Here is a 21,916-nt window from a genome sequence, read left to right as displayed (position 1 = left end):
AAGTTTTCTATTACTGCTCAGATTGACATAGATGTTTTTAATTTGACAGACATTACAGGAAGCTGCTCTTATTTTGAAAGTGGTGTCAGAGAGGTTTTAAATATCAGACATAAAAATAAACACAGCTGTGTTCAGTGTTAAATTTAAGGTGGACTGACATGTTTCTGTCTGGGCTTTTCTTTTATCTGTTTATGGTTGTCATGTCTGAAAACAAACTGACTTCAGTGGACTTTGAGATTTTTGGGAATGTGCAGGGTAGGTCACATGTTACATGGCACATATATGTCACTATGTATGTATCTACTGTTGATATGTTTGTATGTGTGTAGATTCTCTATAATATTTCTACAGTGTTCATATGTTTCTCTCTTTGACTTCTATTAATAGTCAGTTTTATATTCATAGTAAATATACACTGTATATATATATATATACACATTAAATATAGTGAATAGTACATGCAGTTAATAGACACAATAAATATATACAGTGAATATAGTGACAACATACAGTAAACATACAGTAAATATAGTGAATATATAAAGTAAATATATGCAGTAAAATTTGTGTAGTAGTGTAATTATTTTTAAGATGTGAGATTTACATATTATATACATATTTATAAACTGCATGTTATTATGTTTATAATGAGAGAATACTGAGGTTTTTGTTCTGTCTGTTTTCAGGTGTTTGCTTCAGAATGGTAAGATTCATGTTAGACTTCACATAATGATATTATTGTTATGATAATGTTATTATATTGTTATAATGACATAATCATAATGATTATAAGATACAATAAAATGCTTTCATTTCAGCCAGCAGATCTGCAGGGGAAACTTCATAGATAATGGATGAATGAATAAACAAATGATTAAGTTTTGGATTTATGAATGAATGAATGAACTGTTGTTCTCTGCTGTTTCCATCTAAACATTCAAATATAAACATAAAATGAAACAAAAAAGTGAATCAGATGATGTCAGTTAATACTACAACGACTACAACTGCTACTAATAACACTACCACTACTAGTACTTTCACTTTTAACACTACTGCTTATATTACTTTAACTACCACTACTGTTATTATTTTCACCACTAATACTACTTACTACTACTCAGCTGATGGGAGTCAATTGTGGAAGCAGCAGGCTAAGCTAGGTCCCACCCCCTCCTCCAAGGGGAGCCCAAAGCTCTGATCTCTGATTCTCTCTGACATCATCAGATCATTGATCCAGAGTCATCGATACTTCTGCAGCATTTCACTGTTGTAGCTGCTCCAGGTGGAGCTGCTTTTGAAAAAGTTCCAGAGTGTCCTCCTGTACTTGAGTAAAAGGACTTAGTTACTTTCCATTGTGTGTCAGTACACAGAGGATCAGGGCCGGAGTCTGGGTCTGAGTGGCTGGGTGAAGAACACCCGACAGGGCACTGTGATTGGTCAAATCCAGGGCCCTCTGGACAAAGTCAATGACATGTGAGTTTTTTTTCTTCAGTTTTTTTCTGTTGTGGATTAGTCTGTTTACATGTGAACTGCTTCATTTTCAGCTTGTCAGTCATCTGGAAACAAGATGTTTCTACTAACAGATATGAAACGTGCAATACAAATACAATTTGATTGATTGATTTATTGATGTTCACACACTGACCAATCAGTGAGGTTGTTCACCTGATGGCAGCAGACTGAGTTGCCTCCTCTACAGACACGGTATATATAACCGTACAGTTAATTGTAGAAATGAAAACACATACTGAAAGTTAAACATGAAAATGTTCAAACTCACTGACTCCTGTTATTGTTATGTGTTATTCCTCTGTCTTCTGTTTTAACCACATTTTCTATAAAACTTTGGGGGTCAGAAACAGGAAGAATAACACAGGAGTCAGTGAGTTTGCTGTGCTACAACCTGAACCTCATTTTTAGCCTTTATCTTTTTAAATGTCATTGCAATGTCCCATTATCATGTGATGCACTTGGTGCATGTAATTTCCTTGTTGTAAATTATTATTATTATTATTATTTTGAATCAGCTGTGATCAGCTCCTATCTACAGTATATCATGAAGGACACTTAAAGACAGGAGGACTCTCAATAAAGTTCTGCAGCCTCTGTTTTCTTTGAAGCTTTACTCTGGAGGGTCATCAGGGATGATGATATCCTCAGGAAGTGATGTCACACTGAACCATACCAAAGTGTTTCATGTCTGTGTTCAGGTCTCACTCTGAGGAGGAGGAGCCAAATCAACAGAAAAACTACAATAACAAACTTCCTGTCTTCTTGTGTCTCTTAGGAAGCTCTGGCTGAAGAGTGTTGGCAGTCCAAGTTCTCGTATTGATCGTGCTGTTTTCTCCAACGAACGAGACATTTCAAAAATGGAGATCCATGGCTTCTCTACCCGCTACTGAGCACACACAGACACCTCTGAGGTCACATCACAAAAAACATAATATCTGTAAAAATTGAATTAATGACAGTGAAAGCTAATTAATCAACTTCTCAGTTAACAGAACACGAAACATCAGCTGTGTTGACTATTGATTGTTTCAGTATCAGTAAATCCACCTGCCTGTCTTCCTCTGGTGTTTGCTTGTTGTATATTTTCAGGCTTATTAAAATCAATTTTCAATAATTTCTTTCAATAATAACTTTGTAACACATGTTGCCTGCTCCTGGTCCCATCAGTCACTGATGCCTGACAAAACAAAAGTTCACCACCCAGTCTTGATTTTATAACAAGACTCAGAATAAACTCAGCAGGTGAGTCACTGACAAATGGACCAATCAGAGGAGAGGGTGGAGCCACAGTGTGCACAGGTGTGTTTGAATGTCAGGGAGTCATTCAGCTTTGGTTCTTTTCACAGCTCCTGGTAACCTGTCCTGCAGCCTGAAGATGCACAGAAACAATATGTCAGGGTGTTTTTCCTTCCTGTCTGCCATATCTACAAAGGTTTGGACAAAATAACATGAACACCTGCCCTGTCTGAGCCAATTAGCATCAACACAAACATTAGTTCTACAATCTGTTGCTCTGACTGTGGACTTAACAAGTGTCTCCACAGATCTAACTGAACAGTAATTCTAGAGATGAAAGTATCAACCATTTTTAGCTGCTGTGTAAACAAACAGGGTAAATGTTTTTTTAAAAAAAAGAAACAAAAAAGGAAAAAACATAACAAATGTCAATGAACACAACATGTGTAAACATTTATTCCTGACCTTGTTGGCCTAACTTTAAAAATAAAAACGTGTTCCTCTGGCTGAAAGTTTGTCATTCAGCATCTCCCCGTTCAGCAGTTTTTGTCATACTTCACCATGATTGGTACAAGCAGTTTAAGAGGGATGAGAGCAATGATATGATTGGCTAATAGTGTGTTTATTAACCACCACACCCTCTGATCTATATGCGGTTCACTCAGGGCCAGATGGAGGTCCAACAACAGCTGTGGTTATGTCATAAGAACTAGATTCTCTGGAACTCCTCCTCCCTCTCTCTGTTCAAATTCAATCCTTGAAACTATAGGTGAAATAATAATAAAGCCAAATACTCACCACTGTCACAATGATATTGGATTAAAATATTTATCCTACAAAGAACAGTACAAGCAGAGCTGAGCAGGTTCTCAGTGAAGCTGCAGCAACTCCTAATGTGAACTCACTTATATAGCATCTCCTCCAATCTGCAACGAACCAAGTCGATGTTCTGATCAATCTGTGTCTGAACAAACACACACCCACATGCAGGTCAGTAAATAGGGTTATGTCTAATTCTAGCACAGAGAATAAAACAATGATTCACAGAATCAAACTTCGTCATTGGGTCAGAACACAAACATGAATTTTGCCCCATAGAAAAGAGTAAGAGGAGCTGAATCATTTTAGAGTCTTGGTACCTTTTTCTTCTGGTAGACCAGTGGAGTGGTGAAGAAAATGATGTCAGCTGGACAGAGAGAGTCAACATCAGTTTATTAGTCTGTGTGAAGCAGAAACTCTCAGACTAGAAAACTGGATCAAAACCAGAAAGAATCGGCCTAACCAAGGATCAGGATGGTGACTCCATTAAACACAGCTCCAACGTACGTCATCACCCACATGACAGCAGCCAACTGAAACATTTAGAGAACAAACATTTAGGGTTAGGGTTGAAGACTTACTGGGTATATACAGCACCACCCCCACCACACTATCCATCTCACCATCAGGTAGTGATCAGCAGCAGGTCTGTGCCCCTACACAATGACATACTGCTGCAGCTCTGACGACAAATTACAATGACTCAGTCAATCATTGCCCTTTCCTCTATAAACTTCTGTTGTGAGGTGCACTAATAAGTCATCTTATACTGGAACATGGCATTTGTGATGGACAATCCATGACCAGCACAGTCCAATAACAAAGCACTATTATGCTACATTACATCAGGCAGTTTGTATCTCCCAATCACCTCCCTCTAGGTGTTTCCACAATTATTCATTTCAGTGTTTAAAGTCCTCCAACAGAACTATAGATTCCCCTTTCTTAGCCTGGGGTCAGCTTTCCAAGGCCCACATCTTGCCACCAACCTGCCAACATCCCTGATTCTAGCCTTCAGCCATGCAGGTGGTGGGTGCACAAGGTTTGAAAGAAAATATAACTAGGCCATAAAGGAAATGCCTTTAACCATCACATGGACACCTTGTTTATATAAATACAAACTAGAGTTAGCCACCATGCTAACTCATTTTGTATGAATCTGACCTTGAGAGAGTCAACCAGATCCTCGACCAGCAGCAGCCTCCTGGTCTGACTGCTAAACCAATTCAGGTGGATCAGAGACTGATCAGCAAGCTGGCGGACTGATTCCGAAGACACTGAGATGTCTCTCTCCAACAGAGACCTGACCAGAGACCAGAGGAGGAGAGGAAAACTTTATCTGTGTTGTCTTACATATGTACCCATTATTATTACTACTGCTATGACTTTTGTGATTGGGTAATACTAGATATTGGTTTTTAGAAACAGTCCCATAAACACAGCTCACAGCAGTCACACATACACTCACCAAGAACTTTATTAGGAACACCTGCTTATTCATGCAGTTATCCAATCAGCCAATCATGTGACAGCAGCAGATCCAGATGAGCAGTTTTAGTTAATATTTACATCAAACATCAGAATCAGGAAAAAAGTGAACTCAGTGACTTTGAATGTGTCATGATTGTTAGTGTCAGAAAATCCAGGAGATCAGCAGTTTCAGAAACTCTCAACAGTCTCTACAGTTTTTCCTTAGAATGAAGCCAACACAGAAGCATCAGCGAGTGGAAGCTCTGTGTTGATGAAAGAGGTCAACGTCAAAGGTCAGAGGAGAATGGACAGACTGGTTGGAGCTGACAGAAAGGCTGAGGTCACTCAGATAACCACTCTAAAACTGAGCTGAGCAGAAAAGCTTCAGAGTGAACAGCACATCAACCTGGAGGTGGATAGACTATGACAGCAAAGGCCACGCCAGGGTCCACTTCCTGTCACCAGGACCAGAAACTTGAGGCTGCAGTGGACACAGGTTCACCAACACTGGACAGGTGAAGACCTGGTCTGATGGATCTGCATTTCTGCTGAGGCAGCAGATGGTAGGGCCAGAGTCTGGATCCATGGACTCAACCTGTCCAGGTGGTGGTGTGGTGTGGTGATGTGGAGATGTTTTCTGGACTCACTTTGGGTCTTAATACCAATCCTGGTCTGAATGTCTCAGTCTGTCTGAGTGTTGCTGCTGACCATGTTCATCCATCATGGACACAGTTCACCGTACAACGGTTACTTCCTGCAGGATAACGCTCCATGTCACAAACTGGTTTAATCAACATGACAGTGAGTCCAGTTCAGTCTCCAGACCTGGATCCAGTAGACCCCCTTTGGGATGTGGTTGAACAGGAGACTGGTAGCATGAATGTGCAGCTGACAAATATGCAAAAATTATGTGATGCAGTCATGTCAACATGGAGCAGAGTCTCAGGGGACATCTGGTGGATCCATGACATGAAGAACTGAAGAACTAATCAGTGTTCATGTGGTGTTCCTAACAAAGTGCTCACTAAGTGTATTACCTCCAGGAAATCTGAAGCTGGTTTTTAACTTTTTTTCTTGTCAATACTGATTAACTTTGGAGTGTGTATATGTGTGGCTGTATGTTTGAATTTGTATTACTTGTATTATTATATATCAGTTTTAAAACATTGTAGAAAAGACATTTTTGTATTGTGGGCACATGTTAGCCAATCCTTACTACGTTTCAAGGGTCAAACTTGGTCAAGGTTCAGGTCCTGACAAGTATAGAAAGACATATGTGAGTGTTACCTGAATGGATGACCTTCATCTGATTTCTGAACAGCCTGAATCACAGATTTATAGACCCTACAGAAGGAAGGAAGCAGATAACTGTTATTACGATATCATTTCCTGTGAGTGGGAGTTTTTTCCACTCTCAGATGATTGAACATTTAACTCAATATCTAATGAATAAATAAATATAATAATCATAATATCTAATTAATTTATCTCAGTATTTAATAAAATTGTAAATATTTAATGAAAACATCTCAGTATTTATTTATTTATTTATTTAGATATTTTTTGGGGCTTTTTTTTTGCCTTTATTGACAGGACAGTAGAGGGTGACAGGAAAGGGGCAGAGAGAGAGGGGGAATGACACGCAGGAAAGAGTCGAACCGGTGCTTGCCTGCTAAGAGCATCTTCTCGTGTGGTACGCACCCTAACCACTCCGCCATCGGGCCACCCCATTTATTTTTACATTTGATCATTTGGCAGACGTTTTTATCCAAAACAACTTGCAAGTGAGGGACATCAGTAAAACTTCAGTGCAGTAGAAAACCTTGGTGTAAGTACTAAGTTATACATCTATTCAATAAGTGCAAGAACATTTGATAAAGAAGTGCACTTAAATTGCAAAGTGTGTGCCAGTTAGACATCTTAGGGTTTTAGGAGATGAGGTGTTCTCAGAAGAAATGATTTTTCAAGAGATTCTTGAAGATAGAGACGGACACCCCTGCTCTGATAGAATTTCTTAGCTAGTTCCAAAATTAGGGAACCACAGATGAGAATAGTCTAGACTGTGATTGCCTTGTGTGCAAAGATGGCAATGCCAGGTGACATTCCTTGGAGGAATGCAGTGGCCAAGAAGTGATGTGAGTGAGTATGATTGAGTTCAAGTAGATGAGTGCAACCCCAGAAGTCACTATGAAGGCAGCATTAGGGACTTGAATTTGATTCAGGCAGTCATGGGTAGCCAGTGCAGCTCAATGAGTAGCAGAGTAACATAATATGTGCTCTTTTGGGCTGATTGAAGACCAGGCAGCCTGCTGCATTCTGGACAATCTGTAAGGGTTTCACTGTGTGTGAAGTGAGGTCCACCCGAAGAGCATTACAGTAGTCAAGGCAAGAGATAACCATGGCCTAGACCAAGAGCTGGGTGGCATACTGAGTCAGGTAATATATTTTTTTTCTATGGAGCAAAGTGCAAAGCACAACTGAGAGACAGGTGCACTATGGTCAGAGAAGGATAGCTGGTCATCAAACATGACACCCAGCTTTCTTGCAACCTTGGTTGGGGTAAGAGACGAAAAGATTAAGAGGACTACAACATAATGCACTTTTTGGAGCCTTGCACTCAGCTAGAGGGCTAAGTGAGGAGGGTGGATAGGTCCTGACCATAAGAGGCAGAGAAGGGCATGAGAGCAGTGTGGAGAGTGGTGTGCCCTTAACCAGCAGAGACTGGTTGTCTCTGGGATGTTCAGAGAATTGGAGGCTGACAGCTGCCACCTTTTCAGTGAAAAAGGAAGCAAAGATATTGGCTGAGAGGTTTTGTGTCTGGTGGGGGTGGAGGAGGATTGGATAAGGTTTTAAAGGTGGAAATAGTTTCAGAGCATCTGTGGTACTTCTGATCTTATCATTGTAAAAAGTGGTGTTGGCAGCCCTGGTGTTGAATGAGAAGGGCTATCAATTACTCATAGCCTCCATGAGGTCAGTAGGGTCACTGGTTTTGAACCATTTTCTCTTAGCAGCTCAGAGATTGGTTCGCAATTTTTGAATATCAGTCAGCCATAGGTGAGGCAGATTAGAGGAAGGTTTGGTAGATAAAGAACACAAAGTATCCAGGCATGAGCTCAGAGCAGAGCAGAGAGACTCTGTGGCATCATTGACCTCTAATGAGGAAAATGTGGCAGTAGGAGGTAGAGCCGAGGTGAGTACTAAGAAGTGGGGGAGAGACCAGCTGCGGAGGTTGCGGCAGAATTAATCAAGAGGTGGTGGATGGATGACAGATCAGGGAGACAAACAGTGAAGCAAATGAAGTAGTGGTCAGAGAGGTGCAGAGGTGTGACTTTTAGACAATCTGTAGCACAACTTCAGGTGAGAATGAGGTTGAGTACTTTACCAGCTTTTTGAGTTAGAGGGCTGGAGACATGTCAAGTCAAAGGAGTGTATCAGTGACAGGAAATCAGAGGAGCAATGTTTTCAGGTTTGATGGAACTGCAGACTGGCAGTTCCATAGACCAACAGACAAAGAGACACATGCATGAGAGGTTTGTGATAAGCCAGATTTCTCTGCCTTTTTACATGATGACACTTTTTACATATGCCAGAGACCACAGGAAAGGGGTTGAGGCACATAGCTACTAACAGAGTTTGAGTTCTCTGGGTAAGTAAGACAGTTCCCCTTGTCTGTGGCCTTGCTCAGTGAGCTCACACAGGTAGACTTGCTGGTCTTTACCCCAGGAGGACAGTTAGCAGCTGAAATACCATGAGCTGCATTGAACACAGCTGTCCATGCGTCAGGTTTGATTGCATGCACCTGAGTGTGCCCTTTGAATTAGCACCCCAAACATTTGGTTTCTGGGGGCATGAGCTCCTTCATTCCCCCCTGCTGCAAGAAACTTGGAACAACTGGCCAAAACTTCCAGGAATAAAGCATGGTTAATGTGCTTTAATGAGCTTGTCCTTGAATTGTCCTTGAATGAATTTATCTCAGTATTTAATGAATTTATCTCAGTATTTTTTTTAATTTATCACAATATTCAATTAATTTATCTCAGTATTTTTTGGATTTATCTCAGTATTTTTTGGATTTATCTTAGTATTTAGAATAACATTTGTGATTGGACCAGCAGTGTGTGTGATCATCAACCTAGTCATATCTAACAGCAGGACCTGCTTTGATTGGTTGCAGACACTGTGCGTTGTTATTGGTTATTACCTGAAGGTGATGGTGACACAGAGGCAGGCCAGCAGGAGGTAGGACACCACACTGATGACTGACAACGTTGCTACAGAGATAAGAACCAGCAATGACAGGCCAAACGCTGCTGCCGACTTCTTTGGTTGTTTCCAGTGGATGAGCTGTAAGGCTGCAGGGTGGGGGGGGGGGTTAGATTTACACTGAAAACACAATGAGAGAGGACACACACACACACACACACACACACACACACACTGTGCTGACTGACAGAGACAACAACATGCTCATCACACAGACATTCACATGGGTAACTTCAACTTATTCAAATTCAGAACTGTAACCCAGGTTTTCACCGCAGGGCCTGATGGATAATGACCATCAGAATCAGGTTTTCACATATGACAACAGTCAGCTGAAGGGCTGACCCCTCCCTTTGGATCTCTCTGTCACCTGCTACCTAATGTGCTTGAATTGTGTTTTGATTATTTCTCATATATTATGCAAAGCTCTGTTGGGTATTTTGAAAAGCACTAAATAAAACGGATTACTATGATTACTGTTGTTGTAGAGATTGTATTACAGTGAAATTACATTTGGTTTCATCAGTCATCAGTTTTCAGTCAGTGTGTTGGGCTGCTATAAATCTAAATTATTGATTATTATTATTATCATTATTCATCTGAAAATAGGAAGGACTCATTTATTGTAACAGTCAAACATCCCAGATAGTTAAAAGAGTTACATGAATGAACACAACCTGCCCTAAACTTTTCTTATCTACCCAAGTAAGTAAAAAGTGAAAAACACTGAATCACAGTTTTGTGGATTAAAGCCTCAGCTCTGTCAAAAGATGAAATATGTGACACCTTTTTTTTTATCTTGACATCAGAGAGTAAAGGTCACAGTGTCTGTTGAAGGGTCAAAGTTGAGAAGCAAATTCATCAGTCGATCCAGTGCCAGTGTTAAACAGAGAAGGGCAGATCAGGTTTTATTTGTTCTTCCTCTGGTTCTTTTGTCTGATTTAAAAACAGATTTAACCACAGGACAGTTTAATTTATCAGAATCACCTCATGTTGAAATTACATAAAGTCTTCATATGACCCCATACTCACCCACCCTCCCAGTATAATCCAGATTACTACTCACAAATCAGAAGTCATGTGGACTTTAACGAGGGGGAGCCACATACCAAACACTGTGAGGATTTCTGTGAAATGTTGAGAAACTGATGCAGTCACAGAAACATTTGATCTGGATCCCTGACACCTGATCACTACTCTCTTCTTCTGTGGTGTGTCTTCATACTTCTGCTGCTCTGCATGTGTCCGACAGCTGCAGTTACTGGTGATTAGTTTGTAAGTGTCATGATTTGTTACAGCTCTGCAACATGATATAGAGTTATAATGCTGCCTAAACATTAATGTATCAGAGACACTAATAATAACACTAATACTCCTACTAATATTAATAAAACCATCATTCATATGGTACCTTTTATTAACAAAAACAGTAAAACGATGTGATGCAGCTGTTAAAGTAAGGTCACACAGCTGAGTCCCTATGTATGAATTTACACACAGACCAGATTTATTTTAAAGCCATGGGACCTGCTGATGTTGTTTTTATGACAAAATCATTTAAATTCATTTTCCCCTCATCTATCTGCACTCAATGTTCATATAATATATAATCATAAAAAAATATAATGACAAAGTGAAAATAGAAAAAAGTAAAAACTGAAATATCACATTGACATAAGTATTCAGACGCTTTGCTATGACTCTAAGTTTAGCTCAGGTACCTCCATTTCTCTGATGATCTCCAGATGTTTCTCCACCTGGAGTCCACCAGTGGTCAATCAGCTGACTGGACACAAACCTGTCTATATCAGGTATCATAGCTGACGATGCAGATCAGAGCAGAAACCATGAGGAGGAAGGAGCTGCTGCAGAGCTCAGAGACAGGCTTGTGTCAAGGCTCAGTGAAGGTTTAAGAGCTCAGTAGTTTACTTCATTCTGACATGAACAAGTCTGTACAACTAGGACTCTTCTAGACCTGGACCTGGACTAACTGAGACATCAGGGAGAAGAGAGGAGACCAGGACCCTGATGGTTCGCAGATGGGAGAAATTTCAAGGACGACCCTGATTGCTGAGTTTGGTTGGGCCTCATGGTTTCACACACACACATACACAAACTGCCAAACTATATATATATATATATATATATATATATGTGTGTGTGTGTGTTTGTGAAGTTTTTCAACCAACAATTGTCTGAAAAAATATGTTTCTACTTAATAATAATAAATAACTAATCATGAATGAGTAATTGTACATTTGACACTTTTTTTGTAGAGTGCAGACTTGTTTGTTGACTTGTCAGTGAATAATCTGAGTCCTTCCTCCTGTGCTACTGTGACTCTGCCATCTTCATCATTTATCTACCTATCATCATCTTCATCTTGTGAACCTAAGTTTTAGTTGACGTTGAAGAAAATAAGCTGAGCAGAAACTCAGTCCATCATCTTTCTTTCATCATAGTTGACTCAGAACAACCAGCTGAATCTGGATCACAGATTCAACAGCTTCACGTTATGTCTGCGCCTCAGGTTCAGTGTTTCACCCTCTGTTTTTTGTCTTCAGGCTTTTAATTCACTTTTCTTAGTTAAGCTGCTTACGCCCCCCTCCCCCCAAATAAGCAGCTTGTTAGAAACACAACGACCAGTCAGCTGACATCAGAACAATGCAGCTTTGTCTGTGAAAACAGCATCATTAACACACTAACCAACCTGCATACCAGCTAGTTAAGCCATCAGAGATCAGTTAACTAGCAGGTTATTCACTAACAGAGGAGGTTATAAGAGTTAACTTCACTGTCTGCTGCCTGACAACACATATGAAAATCAACAAGTAGTTGCTAACTAGCAGGTGAAGCAACTTGTTAAAATTAAACAAGTAATTGCTCACAGCTAAATAACTAGTGTGTTAATTAGCTGGTTTAAAAATGTAGTCCATTAATTAATTTAAATTCACCTGGAGGTTTTCACATCAGCCAACCAGCAGCTGACTGATTATGTCGTCATCCAGTTATCAATGACCAGTCACCTCTTACAGCTGTAGCTAATGATCTGGACTCAGAAGTATCCATGACAACTAAACTTCCACTGACTGAAGACCATGCTCAGATCGTATTTGTTTGGAGAGAAAACCACCAGTTCCATTTAGCAGCTGCTCTGGAGCTTTTAATTGTATCTCATGAGCTTCCTACTTTAACAGTGTAACAGCTGATGATTCAGGATCAGTTACCTGAGTGTGTGAGGTCTCTGAATGAGGAAGAGGAGTTGTTGGATAATGATGATGAAGATGAAGAGTCAGGGCTCATTGAATCTGCCATTTTCTTCTTCTTCTTCTTCCCTGTGTCGATGTGAAATTTCTCTGCAGGTTTAAACCTCTTTCTGAGCTGCTGCCATGGTGATGTCACCATGGGGGCAGGGCTCATTGAGAGGAGGTGTGTTCACAGGTCAGATGTCAGATCTCTGATGGTTTATTTAAAGAGCAAATCACCTCAGCACAGGTTAAAACATGAACACGAACACACACACACACACAGCAGTTGAGCCTTAACACATTTAGAATAAAACATTTTTTCTGATCATGAAGCTGAATAATATTTCACCTCTGTGTGAATCTAATGTTCTTTAGTTCTACTGACTGTGTTCAGAACCAGCCTGGATCCAGATCTCTGAACCACATCCCACAATTGTTTGTTAGGTCTTCTGATCGAGGCTCAACCAGGGACTGAAGTAGAGACACTGTTTTATTTTTACCAACCACAACATGTGATAGCAGAATGTATGACGGTGGTTCGCCTGTTATCGGGGTCAATCACCATGGTAACTGATGCTGAACTTCAGAGGATCAGATCAAAACATGTCAACAGCCAAACTACTGACCAATCATATACCTGAAAAACTGAGTCATCTGTTCAGCAACCTGACAAGGACAAAAGAGTTGAGAATAAAGTCTAACAATAAAACTCAATAGATGTTTGTATGGATCAGTGGATGTTCTGCTGCTGGAGTCTCTCCATGTATCCACTCTGGTTTTAAAACAGAGCTTCTAACAATCAGAGGAGAGTTTATCACTAAATAACTACATCAGAACTATTAGAGCTTCATCTGAACTGAACACAGACGAATCTGAAATCTCAGCTCAGTCTTTGTCTTTTTTGTCATTTATGTGTTTGTTGGTTTTGTCAGTTATAAAATCAGGATTTGACCACAGGCAGTCCAGACACATAGCAGGTTTTGATCCAGTTTCTTTTGGTCATGTGATCAGATGGTTCAGATTCCACCTTGCTGAATGTCACATTTGGATGTTGTTGAAAATAAAGTTACCTGCAGGTTCACAGTTTCTTCTCAGATCATATTTACACCTTATCCATGGTTCTGATGATGCTGCTTATAATTAAAAACTCTGCCTCTTTCACATGAACGTGGTCATACCTGGACAGGTCACAGGTTACACCTATGGCTATTACCATTATTATTTTATTATTTTTTTACTATAACAATCAACCTCCTCTCAGCACAGCAGGCAGAGGCAGGCAGAGGCAGGACCCCCCCCCCCAATCACCAGGGACAGAATGACCTCATGTCTTTAGCCTTGATTGAGACTCTTGGGTCTATGTATAAATCTTTATTGTCTTGAGATGATCAGTGCGGTGACACTGTGTGAGCAGGAAGTAAAGTGACTTACAGACACTTAGCGTCCACTTTAATTATTTTAAACTCTAAGAACAAAGAACAATAATCTATAATCAGTAATGTGAAGGTACCACAGCTACAGGAGAACACAGTCTGTTCATAGAAAAACTCATAAAACACATCAACAACTCAAAGAGTCAAATCACATAAATTCACAGAAAGAAAAACAGAAAAAACCTTCAGCTGGTCATCAGTCTGCAGCAGGACTCCCCGAGGTCGAGCGACTATCAAAACAGAGGAGCAGGGGGGTTACATTTAAAACAGCAGGTTGTGTATTTACTCCTGTGACAACATATAAAGATGTAACAACTGGTCTCTGACAGACTCCATGTTTATTCTGTCTCAGTCTTCCCTGAACTATGTCTGATTATTATCTACATTTTTTAGCTGTGAAAATCAGAGAAAAAAGTCTGAGAAATGTTTTTGGTGTTGGAGTCTCTGCACGTACGAGTTCGAACACAGTGATCAGTTCTGTCAGTCAACAGATGTGTGATATGACCACAACTGTCGGGTGAGTTCAAGACTGTATTTTGTTGATTAAATATTTATTCTCATTATCAAAAGCTGAGTCATTAAAACAGAACTTTTATTTTGAAAGTCTCCACTCAAGGATCATAGCAGGAATTTTATTGTGAAAAAGAGAAGTTAGAAGTTTTTTTCAGTCAATTTTAGACAGGAAACTGCTGATATGACCCACCTGCTCCGGCATTGAGAACCCGACCTGGACCTGGACCTGGACTTGGACCTGGACCTGGTCCTTGATCTGGTCCTGGAGGTGAACATTAACCGAACCAGAGACATCTAAATGTTAAAGCTGGTTCACAGCTTCCTGTTGACAGTGATGACATCATCAGTCTGACTAATGACACCAGCAGCAGCAGCAGAGTCTGACCTGGACCTCCTAGGTGTGGCAGATCTCGATCTTCGGGGAGAGACTGAGCGGGAGCGACGAGGAGAGGAAGACCTGGACCTGGACATGATGACATCATCAAGTAAAAACTATCCACACCAGCAAAATACACTCCCAGTGGACTTTAAACTTAAACCATCATCATCATCATCTATCGTCTCTGCAGTGAGTTCTTAAACCCTGCTGGTCCGGAGTCCTGTCTCAGATCCCTGATGGCCTGATTGGGACATGACTCACCTCCTCCCTCGGCTCCTGCTGCGACTCCTGCTGCGGGAGCAACGCCCCCCATGGGATCTGGAGCGAGACCTGGACCTGGACCCAAACCAGAATGCGAAGAGCAGCAGTGAGAGGAGGACCAGAGAGAGTCCTCATAAAGTAATGTAGTGTGACTGTAAACTACAGCTGGTAGATTAATGTTACTCATGCAGAGGTAGAACAAGTCGACTACAGACTCAAACACACAAACATTGGACTTATTCAGTAAAAACATTAATGGGTGATGAAATAAACCTTTTGCAGGTCGGTCCTCTTTGGACCAGGTCTAGCAGATCTAGATGATCTAGAAGATTTCTAACGATGATCGTACTGACACCAAATTGCTTGATTGAGACTTGATAGAAGCGAGGTGGGTTTTTCTAGAAGGGACCGCGGTCCAGCGGGTCTTTTCCTCCTTACATTACTGTAGGCCAAATTAACAGGGCAGGGTGCTGGTCTGTCTCTGAGCCCTCTAAATCTTTAAGCAGATCAGTTCAGCCTCAGCTCGGCAGAAAAACTTTAGTCAAGACGCTCTCATGAAATCTTTTAGGATCTGAATCAAACGATGAAACCTGAAAGGTTTTGACCAGTGCAGTTAAAAATATCTCAACATTTCAGTTACAACAGCAGTTAGAGTCACACAGAGATCAACAAACAGACTGTCAGCAGCTGTAGACCTGAATCCTACAGGAAACACAGGCCAGGTCTGCTCAGAGAGATGAGGAGGATGGGGTTTATCTACAGCTAGGAGTCTGTCAGTACTTCAGAACCTACTTCAGTTCTTAACGACTGAATGTGTGAAGCTGAAGTGAAAGTAAAAACTTTGTGTTGGTTTGTGTGTCGTTGCACAATATTTCAGTATGAACCAGTGGTTCCCAATCTGAGGGTCAGGTCCTCAAAAAGGGTCACAAAATATATCTAAGGCTTGCCGGTCATAAAACAAAAACTGTTTTCAGCCACACCAACCTGTCTTATTCTGACAACTGAGACTCTTAACTTTAACTGTGAAGCAGCTTTTCTTAAGCAAACTCTGAGTTTCTCTGTCACCTCCGACCGAGCCTGAAGAAGCTGTCTGACATATCATCATTGATATCAGATCATATCAGAGATCATATCAGGGATCTTCTCTTTATTTACCCGTTGCCATGGTGACTCTTTATTTACCTGTTGCCAGAACAGAGTTTCCATGTCAGGTTTAGTCGACTCAGACTTAGGGTCAGTCAGACTTTGTTAAACCCACATTCTAGAGCAGATCTGTTTGTCTCCTGACATGTTCACACACGTGCAGAAATGAGACAGAGGCTACTAGGTTTGATAATAAAATCCAGTGACCAATGAGGCTGCACAGAGGAGCATGTTTGTCCAGTCAGGTGCAAGGATGTGTAGATGTTGTCAGTGAAGGAGGAGCCGTGTGGGGATCAAAAATCACATCAGATTCACATTAAACCTTCAGCTGCAGTGATGAGATAAACCACGCCCAGCTGGGACGCCCTGTGCTTTAAATCAAACCCTCCTGTTGGACTCAGGTCTGACAGCTGCAGCATTTCTTTGAGAGAAAACATTTCTGTAACATCTGAGATAAAAACATGAAAACATCAGCCGAGCCCCAGTCAGCTGAAACACAAATTCCACACAGGTCGAAGACGTTTAAACTGTTTTCACACATTAACTTTCTACTACTTCTGCTGAATTTCACGTTCAAGTGAGCACTTTTTGGTGGGAAGTTGCGTGGGAAGTGGCATACACCTCTTTCAGGCCCCGTTTTGTTTTTATCTCCAGTGTAGTATCCAGGATGTTCAGAAGCTTCAGTTTTCAGATTATCTGATAAATACCGTCCTCCACCATTTATATTGACAAGCTCAATTAATTGATATATCAACAGGTCAAGCTGATAGTGAATTGTAAAAGCACCCTCTGCTGGATGACAATGTGAAGTACTTCAAACACTGATGAGATAACAGACTAAAAATACTGGTCAATACAGCTCAAATATTTCATTTCAAACTGATGTTCGAATTTCAATTTTGAATTTGAATTTTTGATAGTTATCAGTTGGATAAAAAAAGGGTCAACAAATGTACTTGGGCTGCCTAGGTAAAGTCTTGATGTGGGAAACACTAAAACCAGCATCAAATATTCTGAAACAGTTAAACATTTAACCTCTCTCTGTGTGTCTCAGTGACTGAGGCTCAGCTGCTCAGGAAACTGGATTCAAACAGCACATTATGTTGTCAGCAGATGTGGTTGTCATGGTTACCTGGTCCTCCGGCTCCGGCGGCTATAGCGGTGACAGTCGTAGGCGTAGTGACCTTTCTCTCCACACTCATAACACTTATCATTGGGGTCAAAGGGTCGACGTGTTGGAGGTCGGTCATACCGAGAGCGACGTGGCATCCCGGTGGAGAGTTCAACCCGGACACAACTTCCACAGACCACCCTGAAATAAAACAGTTCTATCAGACCCACAGACCACCCTGAAATAATCTACAGACATAAGGCTGATGATATATTGTTATCATGTCCATATCTTGATATGAACAATATTAATATCACAAAAGAAAACAAAATTACCAATATCAAATGTCCTGTGCACAAACAACCCATAATGCAACACTCTGTCAAAGACTCTAGTTACACTTCTACTCTCCTCATTGAAAGAGAATATAGGCTCATGTTTACATTGTATAACTAAATCTAAGTCAGGCGTGAGTGTGGGGGCTGACTTTTTTTTCCACACAGAAAATTGAAATTGGAATCAATAAGGGAATCAATAAAGCATTGGACCAATACGCCAAATTGATAATGGCATTGGTATCAATAAAATCTTATCAATTCCCATCCATAGTTGTGTTTGGTGAGTTTGATGTATGCAAGTACTGACTTTCCGTCTAACCCTCGAACAGCATCGTCAGCGTCTCGAGGATCTTCAAACTCCACAAAGGCAAAGCCCGGAGGGTTCCTGGCAATCCAGACAGTCCTGAGGGGTCCGTAGTACCCAAAGGCCCGCTCCAGCTCACCTTTTCCCGCCCCCATCCCCAGGTTCCCCACGTACACCTTTGTTTCTGTGGAGGACACACACGATGACAGGTTAGGAGTCACAAGTTGGGACAAGGGGTCTGGAGTAGGAGTCCGGATCCACAGATCAGAACCAGGGATCAGGACTGAGAGGATCAGAATCAATGAGCCAGGACAGATGGACACACAGATAACACACTAGAAAAACATGTACAATATTAACAAACAGAACAATCAGAAGCCTGCTCTACTGATTGATTGTTAAAGGCTCATATGTAAATATGGCGAAACATGAATAAATGTTTTGCACGTTATTTAAACTTTGCCCATTTAACTTCACTAACTGAACTTTGTCTGCTGTGACTCTATTCAAACCAAACTCCATTCAAAATCCTGTTGATTTTAAAGCCTCTTGCCTACAGGTACCCATAGTAACAGTTTAATACTTGTTATCCTCTTCTTAAACATTAAGCATATAAATGATCCTCAACATAATTTGAAAATAAAAATAAAAATATATTATTCTACTATGTTGTCTTGTCTCCATCACTTCCACCTGATCAGGTCCAGGATGAACAGGAGGAAAAACGTGTTCATGTGTTCATTTGTTCATGGTTCGTTATAAATATTCTGTTTAACTGTGACGATTAGAGGTGTTTGTATGAACAGTGGTGGAAGTATTAAGATATTTTACTAAAGCACAACTACACTATAAAAATACAACATTACGGGTAAAAACCCTGCATCCAACATCAAAGTATGTGAAGCATAATCGGGAAATGTACCTCAGTACTCAATGCAATCAAACGTCCCTGTGTCTGTTGGTTATATTATCATGTTATTATATAACAGTATGGAAATGCACAACTAACGATCATTTTCATCATTGATTAATTTGCTGATTATTGTCTCAGTGTAAAACCTGTTCAGACCTGTGGGGTAGTGAAAATAATGAGCTGAGGAGCTGAAACCATGACACGTTTTTACAAGAAAAATTACTTCAATTAATCAAACTAGCTCCCAACACATTTTCACACAACTAACTGATACTGAAACTCTGTTGGTTTAATTCATGATAACACAGCCCATTCATTTGTGAAGTCACAGTAACGATGAGCTGTGAGAATCATGTAATGCAGTGAAAGTACAAAACAGAATACTGCAGTGAAGTACTTCAAACTGGAGTACTTCCTCACGTTTCACCACAGCTGTTGTTAGCTCGCAGGCTAACTGGTGGTTAACAGCAGCGGTGACATACAATAAATTAAATATTTATATAAACTATATGAATTCGGCGCTGTCAGAGCTTAGGCTGGGACATTAACAGTATTACTGTTGATAATAATAATATTTCTGTTCTGATAAACTTGTCAGTTAATAATGTTGAACCCTAAATCCCTCTCTTACAGGCTAATGATTCTAACTGCTGCTAACCGGACACACGAAACACTGTCCCTTACAGGAGAAGAAGAGCTCCGGGACCGAGACATCATAACACAGAGCAAGTTACCTCCTCCGTACCGACCGTATCTGGACATCTTCACGGCGGCTCCGCAGCCCCGCAGAGTCCGCTCCCTGTGCGGGGTCTATGCGGAACAGCTTCGCTGCTAGCTGCGTGTCACTGACTGCAGCGGAAGTCAATTCAACGAAGACGACGCAAACTAACAAACTACTGCCTTTCAGAATTTCAAAATTAAAGCTTTGTTGCTGCGGTTTTATTTTTTTGGGACGATAATATGATATGATATACCAGTTCACTGTATTTCTCTGCCTTATGCGTTTCTTGGTAACTTGATGTCATGTTACCGTTCATTTTTCCCTCTTCTGCTGCTGAAATTTGAGTTAAAATAAATGTATATTTGTGTACCTTTTCTTGGTGGTCTTTTATGCATTTGGTAATGATTTAAATGTAGTAATTATTCAAATGTAATTAAATTATAAATATAAATCAGATATAGTTGTAAGCTGTAAATTTTAGAGTTCTGTTTGACCCCACCCCCACCCCAGCAGGGGGCAGCAGCATCTCTACCTGGACAATAAAGCGGAGGCGGAACCTTGTGTTGTTCTGGTGTTTCCTCCGGAGGACTTTGAGGCTCGTGCAGCATACAGCGTACCGTGGGCTCTGGAGTGTATTGATTATTGTTTTCATATTGATAACAGCCATGCAGTGCGGCTGGTCTCTATTAGATCCGCTGCAGTGGATCCATTACGTCAACAAACAGGTGAAGGTGATGGCGGGAAAAGATGAAGAGCACTGTGGCTGGCTGCTCACCGTGGACCCGGTGTCCGCCAGGTAGCCGATGATTCCTACACACACACACACACACACTGATAACGGTTCCTGAGACTCACACAGGTGCGTTAGGTAACTGAGCACGTGAGTCAGGTGATAAATGATGACTGTACCTGTTGAGGTCTGGTTCTGTTTTTCGGATTTTCTCTACATTTACCTGACGGATGGTTCAACTGTTTCACATCACATCTCTTCACTGCACACATCCACAAACCGATTCATAATCAATAAACTGACGTATAACGTGTGGAGTAACTCAACAATGCAGGACTAAGTCGCTGAAAGGTGCTTTTATTCTGAAGGGACTTAATTCTGTACTGGCTGCCCGCTGTTTCCTGTGTTACTTTATTTTGGTAAGACTTTGCAGTACTTTTACCTCCAGCTGAGTATTTGTACTCAGTGGTACTGGAGTTAGTGCAGTTAGAGCTGTGAGAGCTGAACCTGCTTCATTTAGGTCTGAAAGCAGATCCAAATCAGTCCTAGATCAGTCAGAAAAGATCCAGATCAGTCTGGTTTTACCTGATAAATCAAACCCAGCACAAGGTTTAAAGTCCCTGTCCTGAAGGGTTTTATAGAATCCTTAAAGACCATTCAGTCCTGATCTGGAAACAAAAGTTTAATATGACTGTGATCTAGGACTGATTGGATCTGGTCTGCCCCTTTCTGACTCTGTGGTCCTGTCCCCTATGCAGTCTAGTCCTGGTGGACTTCAGAGAGGATGGGGGGACATCGGTGCAGGTGGTGATGGGTCACGCCGTAGAGAACGTGCGGGTCCTGCAGGAGGCTGATGAGGAGATCTCAGACCGTCTTCGGACCTCCTTCCTCCCCCCGAGGACCTGCAGCCTGAACCCTGAGGAGCTGAGGAGGAGGAGGGAGGATATCCAGAGCTGGCTTGAGAAGAACCGGGTCCCTGTGGAGGAGGAGGGGGACGAACTGAGGGTGGCGGGGGTCCTGACCATCAGGGCCCCATACAGACCTCAAGACTGCTGCAGCTCCAACCAGATCATCCTGGACCGCATCCAGAAACTGATCCAATTTCAACCAGATCATCTTTGACCACATCTGGAGACTGATCCAGAATCTGATCCAGTCCCATTGAAATCATCAGACAGGTATTGATCCTCTGACACAGATGAACAGAATAAAAATAAAAATCAATATTCTGGGATTCTGACAGACCAGGTTCGGACATGGAACAAAGACCTGTTGGATTCAAACCTGAGACAATGACGTCATGTGTTGTCCACCCGACCACAAGGACATCCTGTTCCTGTCAGTCCCCAGATTGTTCAGAGACTTGCTGTCTTCCTGTTTCACTGATATTTACAAAATAAAAGTTGAATTTGCTGAACAGACTATTTGACAGAATATTTTATCATCACTCACATTTTTAATAATCAGACCAGGAAGTGTGTTTCATGAAGCAGGTAGACCCATTTAACCAGGATTATTT

The 21,916-nt window shown here is 41.1% G+C and overlaps 4 protein-coding genes across 9 annotated transcripts; 2 read left to right on the top strand and 2 right to left on the bottom strand.

The window, feature by feature from the left end:
• Nucleotides 1–142: 142 nt before the first annotated feature.
• LOC139614738 (acylphosphatase-2-like) lies at nt 143–2,571 on the top strand. Its single transcript, XM_071472264.1, has 4 exons — nt 143–255; nt 687–703; nt 1,367–1,476; nt 2,291–2,571. Exons 1-4 carry the CDS (start codon nt 159–161, stop codon nt 2,403–2,405), a joined length of 339 nt encoding a protein of 112 aa, XP_071328365.1. The 5' UTR covers nt 143–158; the 3' UTR covers nt 2,406–2,571.
• Nucleotides 1,608–13,834, bottom strand: LOC139614737 (reticulon-3-B-like). Its single transcript, XM_071472263.1, has 8 exons — nt 12,531–13,834; nt 9,242–9,392; nt 6,328–6,384; nt 4,735–4,873; nt 4,034–4,103; nt 3,891–3,937; nt 3,657–3,715; nt 1,608–2,884 (listed from the first exon to the last, which is right to left on the bottom strand). The coding sequence occupies exons 1-8, from the start codon at nt 12,721–12,723 to the stop codon at nt 2,836–2,838; spliced, it is 765 nt and encodes a 254-aa protein (XP_071328364.1). The 5' UTR covers nt 12,724–13,834; the 3' UTR covers nt 1,608–2,835.
• A 502-nt stretch (nt 13,835–14,336) lies between these two features.
• Nucleotides 14,337–20,330, bottom strand: LOC139614733 (serine/arginine-rich splicing factor 7-like). Of its 6 annotated transcripts, none has more exons than XM_071472253.1 (6): nt 20,200–20,330; nt 18,037–18,217; nt 17,413–17,592; nt 15,138–15,212; nt 14,883–14,960; nt 14,337–14,759 (listed from the first exon to the last, which is right to left on the bottom strand). In XM_071472253.1, exons 1-6 carry the CDS (start codon nt 20,273–20,275, stop codon nt 14,636–14,638), a joined length of 714 nt encoding a protein of 237 aa, XP_071328354.1. In that variant the 5' UTR covers nt 20,276–20,330; the 3' UTR covers nt 14,337–14,635. The 6 variants fall into 6 exon arrangements, 4 of the variants coding, with proteins under 4 accessions (XP_071328354.1, XP_071328355.1, XP_071328357.1 ...); XM_071472254.1 differs by lacking the exon at nt 20,200–20,330 and adding an exon at nt 19,681–19,834; XM_071472256.1 differs by lacking the exon at nt 20,200–20,330 and adding an exon at nt 19,696–19,785.
• Nucleotides 20,328–21,818, top strand: gemin6 (gem (nuclear organelle) associated protein 6). The gene is made up of 2 exons (XM_071472257.1): nt 20,328–20,463; nt 21,156–21,818. The coding sequence occupies exons 1-2, from the start codon at nt 20,333–20,335 to the stop codon at nt 21,517–21,519; spliced, it is 495 nt and encodes a 164-aa protein (XP_071328358.1). The 5' UTR covers nt 20,328–20,332; the 3' UTR covers nt 21,520–21,818.
• Nucleotides 21,819–21,916: the final 98 nt, after the last annotated feature.

The sequence above is a fragment of the Trachinotus anak genome, unplaced genomic scaffold, assembly GCF_046630095.1.
Source record: "Trachinotus anak isolate AG129_WGS33_773 ecotype Australia unplaced genomic scaffold, CSIRO_AGI_Tana_v1 ptg000036l, whole genome shotgun sequence".
NCBI lineage: Eukaryota > Metazoa > Chordata > Actinopteri > Carangiformes > Carangidae > Trachinotus > Trachinotus anak.
The sequence above is the reverse complement of the archived record's forward strand: the minus strand, read 5'-3'. Positions and strand labels throughout refer to the sequence as shown.

What these genes read in the sequence shown, in the direction of transcription:
- LOC139614737 (XM_071472263.1), bottom strand. Translation starts at nt 12,723, where the DNA reads ATGAGCCCTGCCCCCATGGTGACATCACCATGGCAGCAGCTCAGAAAG. An exon ending in AGTCACCATCCTGATCCTTG is followed by an intron (nt 3,938 to 4,033) that starts GTTAGGCCGATT and finishes CTCTCTGTCCAG; the next exon opens with CTGACATCATTTTCTTCACC. An exon ending in TTGGAGGAGATGCTATATAA is followed by an intron (nt 2,885 to 3,656) that starts GTGAGTTCACAT and finishes GTGCATCTTCAG; the next exon opens with GCTGCAGGACAGGTTACCAG.
- gemin6 (XM_071472257.1), top strand. Translation starts at nt 20,333, where the DNA reads ATGCAGTGCGGCTGGTCTCTATTAGATCCGCTGCAGTGGATCCATTAC. An exon ending in GTGGACCCGGTGTCCGCCAG is followed by an intron (nt 20,464 to 21,155) that starts GTAGCCGATGAT and finishes TCCCCTATGCAG; the next exon opens with TCTAGTCCTGGTGGACTTCA.
- LOC139614733 (XM_071472253.1), bottom strand. Translation starts at nt 20,275, where the DNA reads ATGCTGCACGAGCCTCAAAGTCCTCCGGAGGAAACACCAGAACAACAC. An exon ending in GTTCGAGGGTTAGACGGAAA is followed by an intron (nt 17,593 to 18,036) that starts GTCAGTACTTGC and finishes GTTTTATTTCAG; the next exon opens with GGTGGTCTGTGGAAGTTGTG. An exon ending in AGCAGGAGCCGAGGGAGGAG is followed by an intron (nt 14,961 to 15,137) that starts GTGAGTCATGTC and finishes CATCATGTCCAG; the next exon opens with GTCCAGGTCTTCCTCTCCTC.
- LOC139614738 (XM_071472264.1), top strand. Translation starts at nt 159, where the DNA reads ATGTTTCTGTCTGGGCTTTTCTTTTATCTGTTTATGGTTGTCATGTCT. An exon ending in CTGGACAAAGTCAATGACAT is followed by an intron (nt 1,477 to 2,290) that starts GTGAGTTTTTTT and finishes TGTGTCTCTTAG; the next exon opens with GAAGCTCTGGCTGAAGAGTG.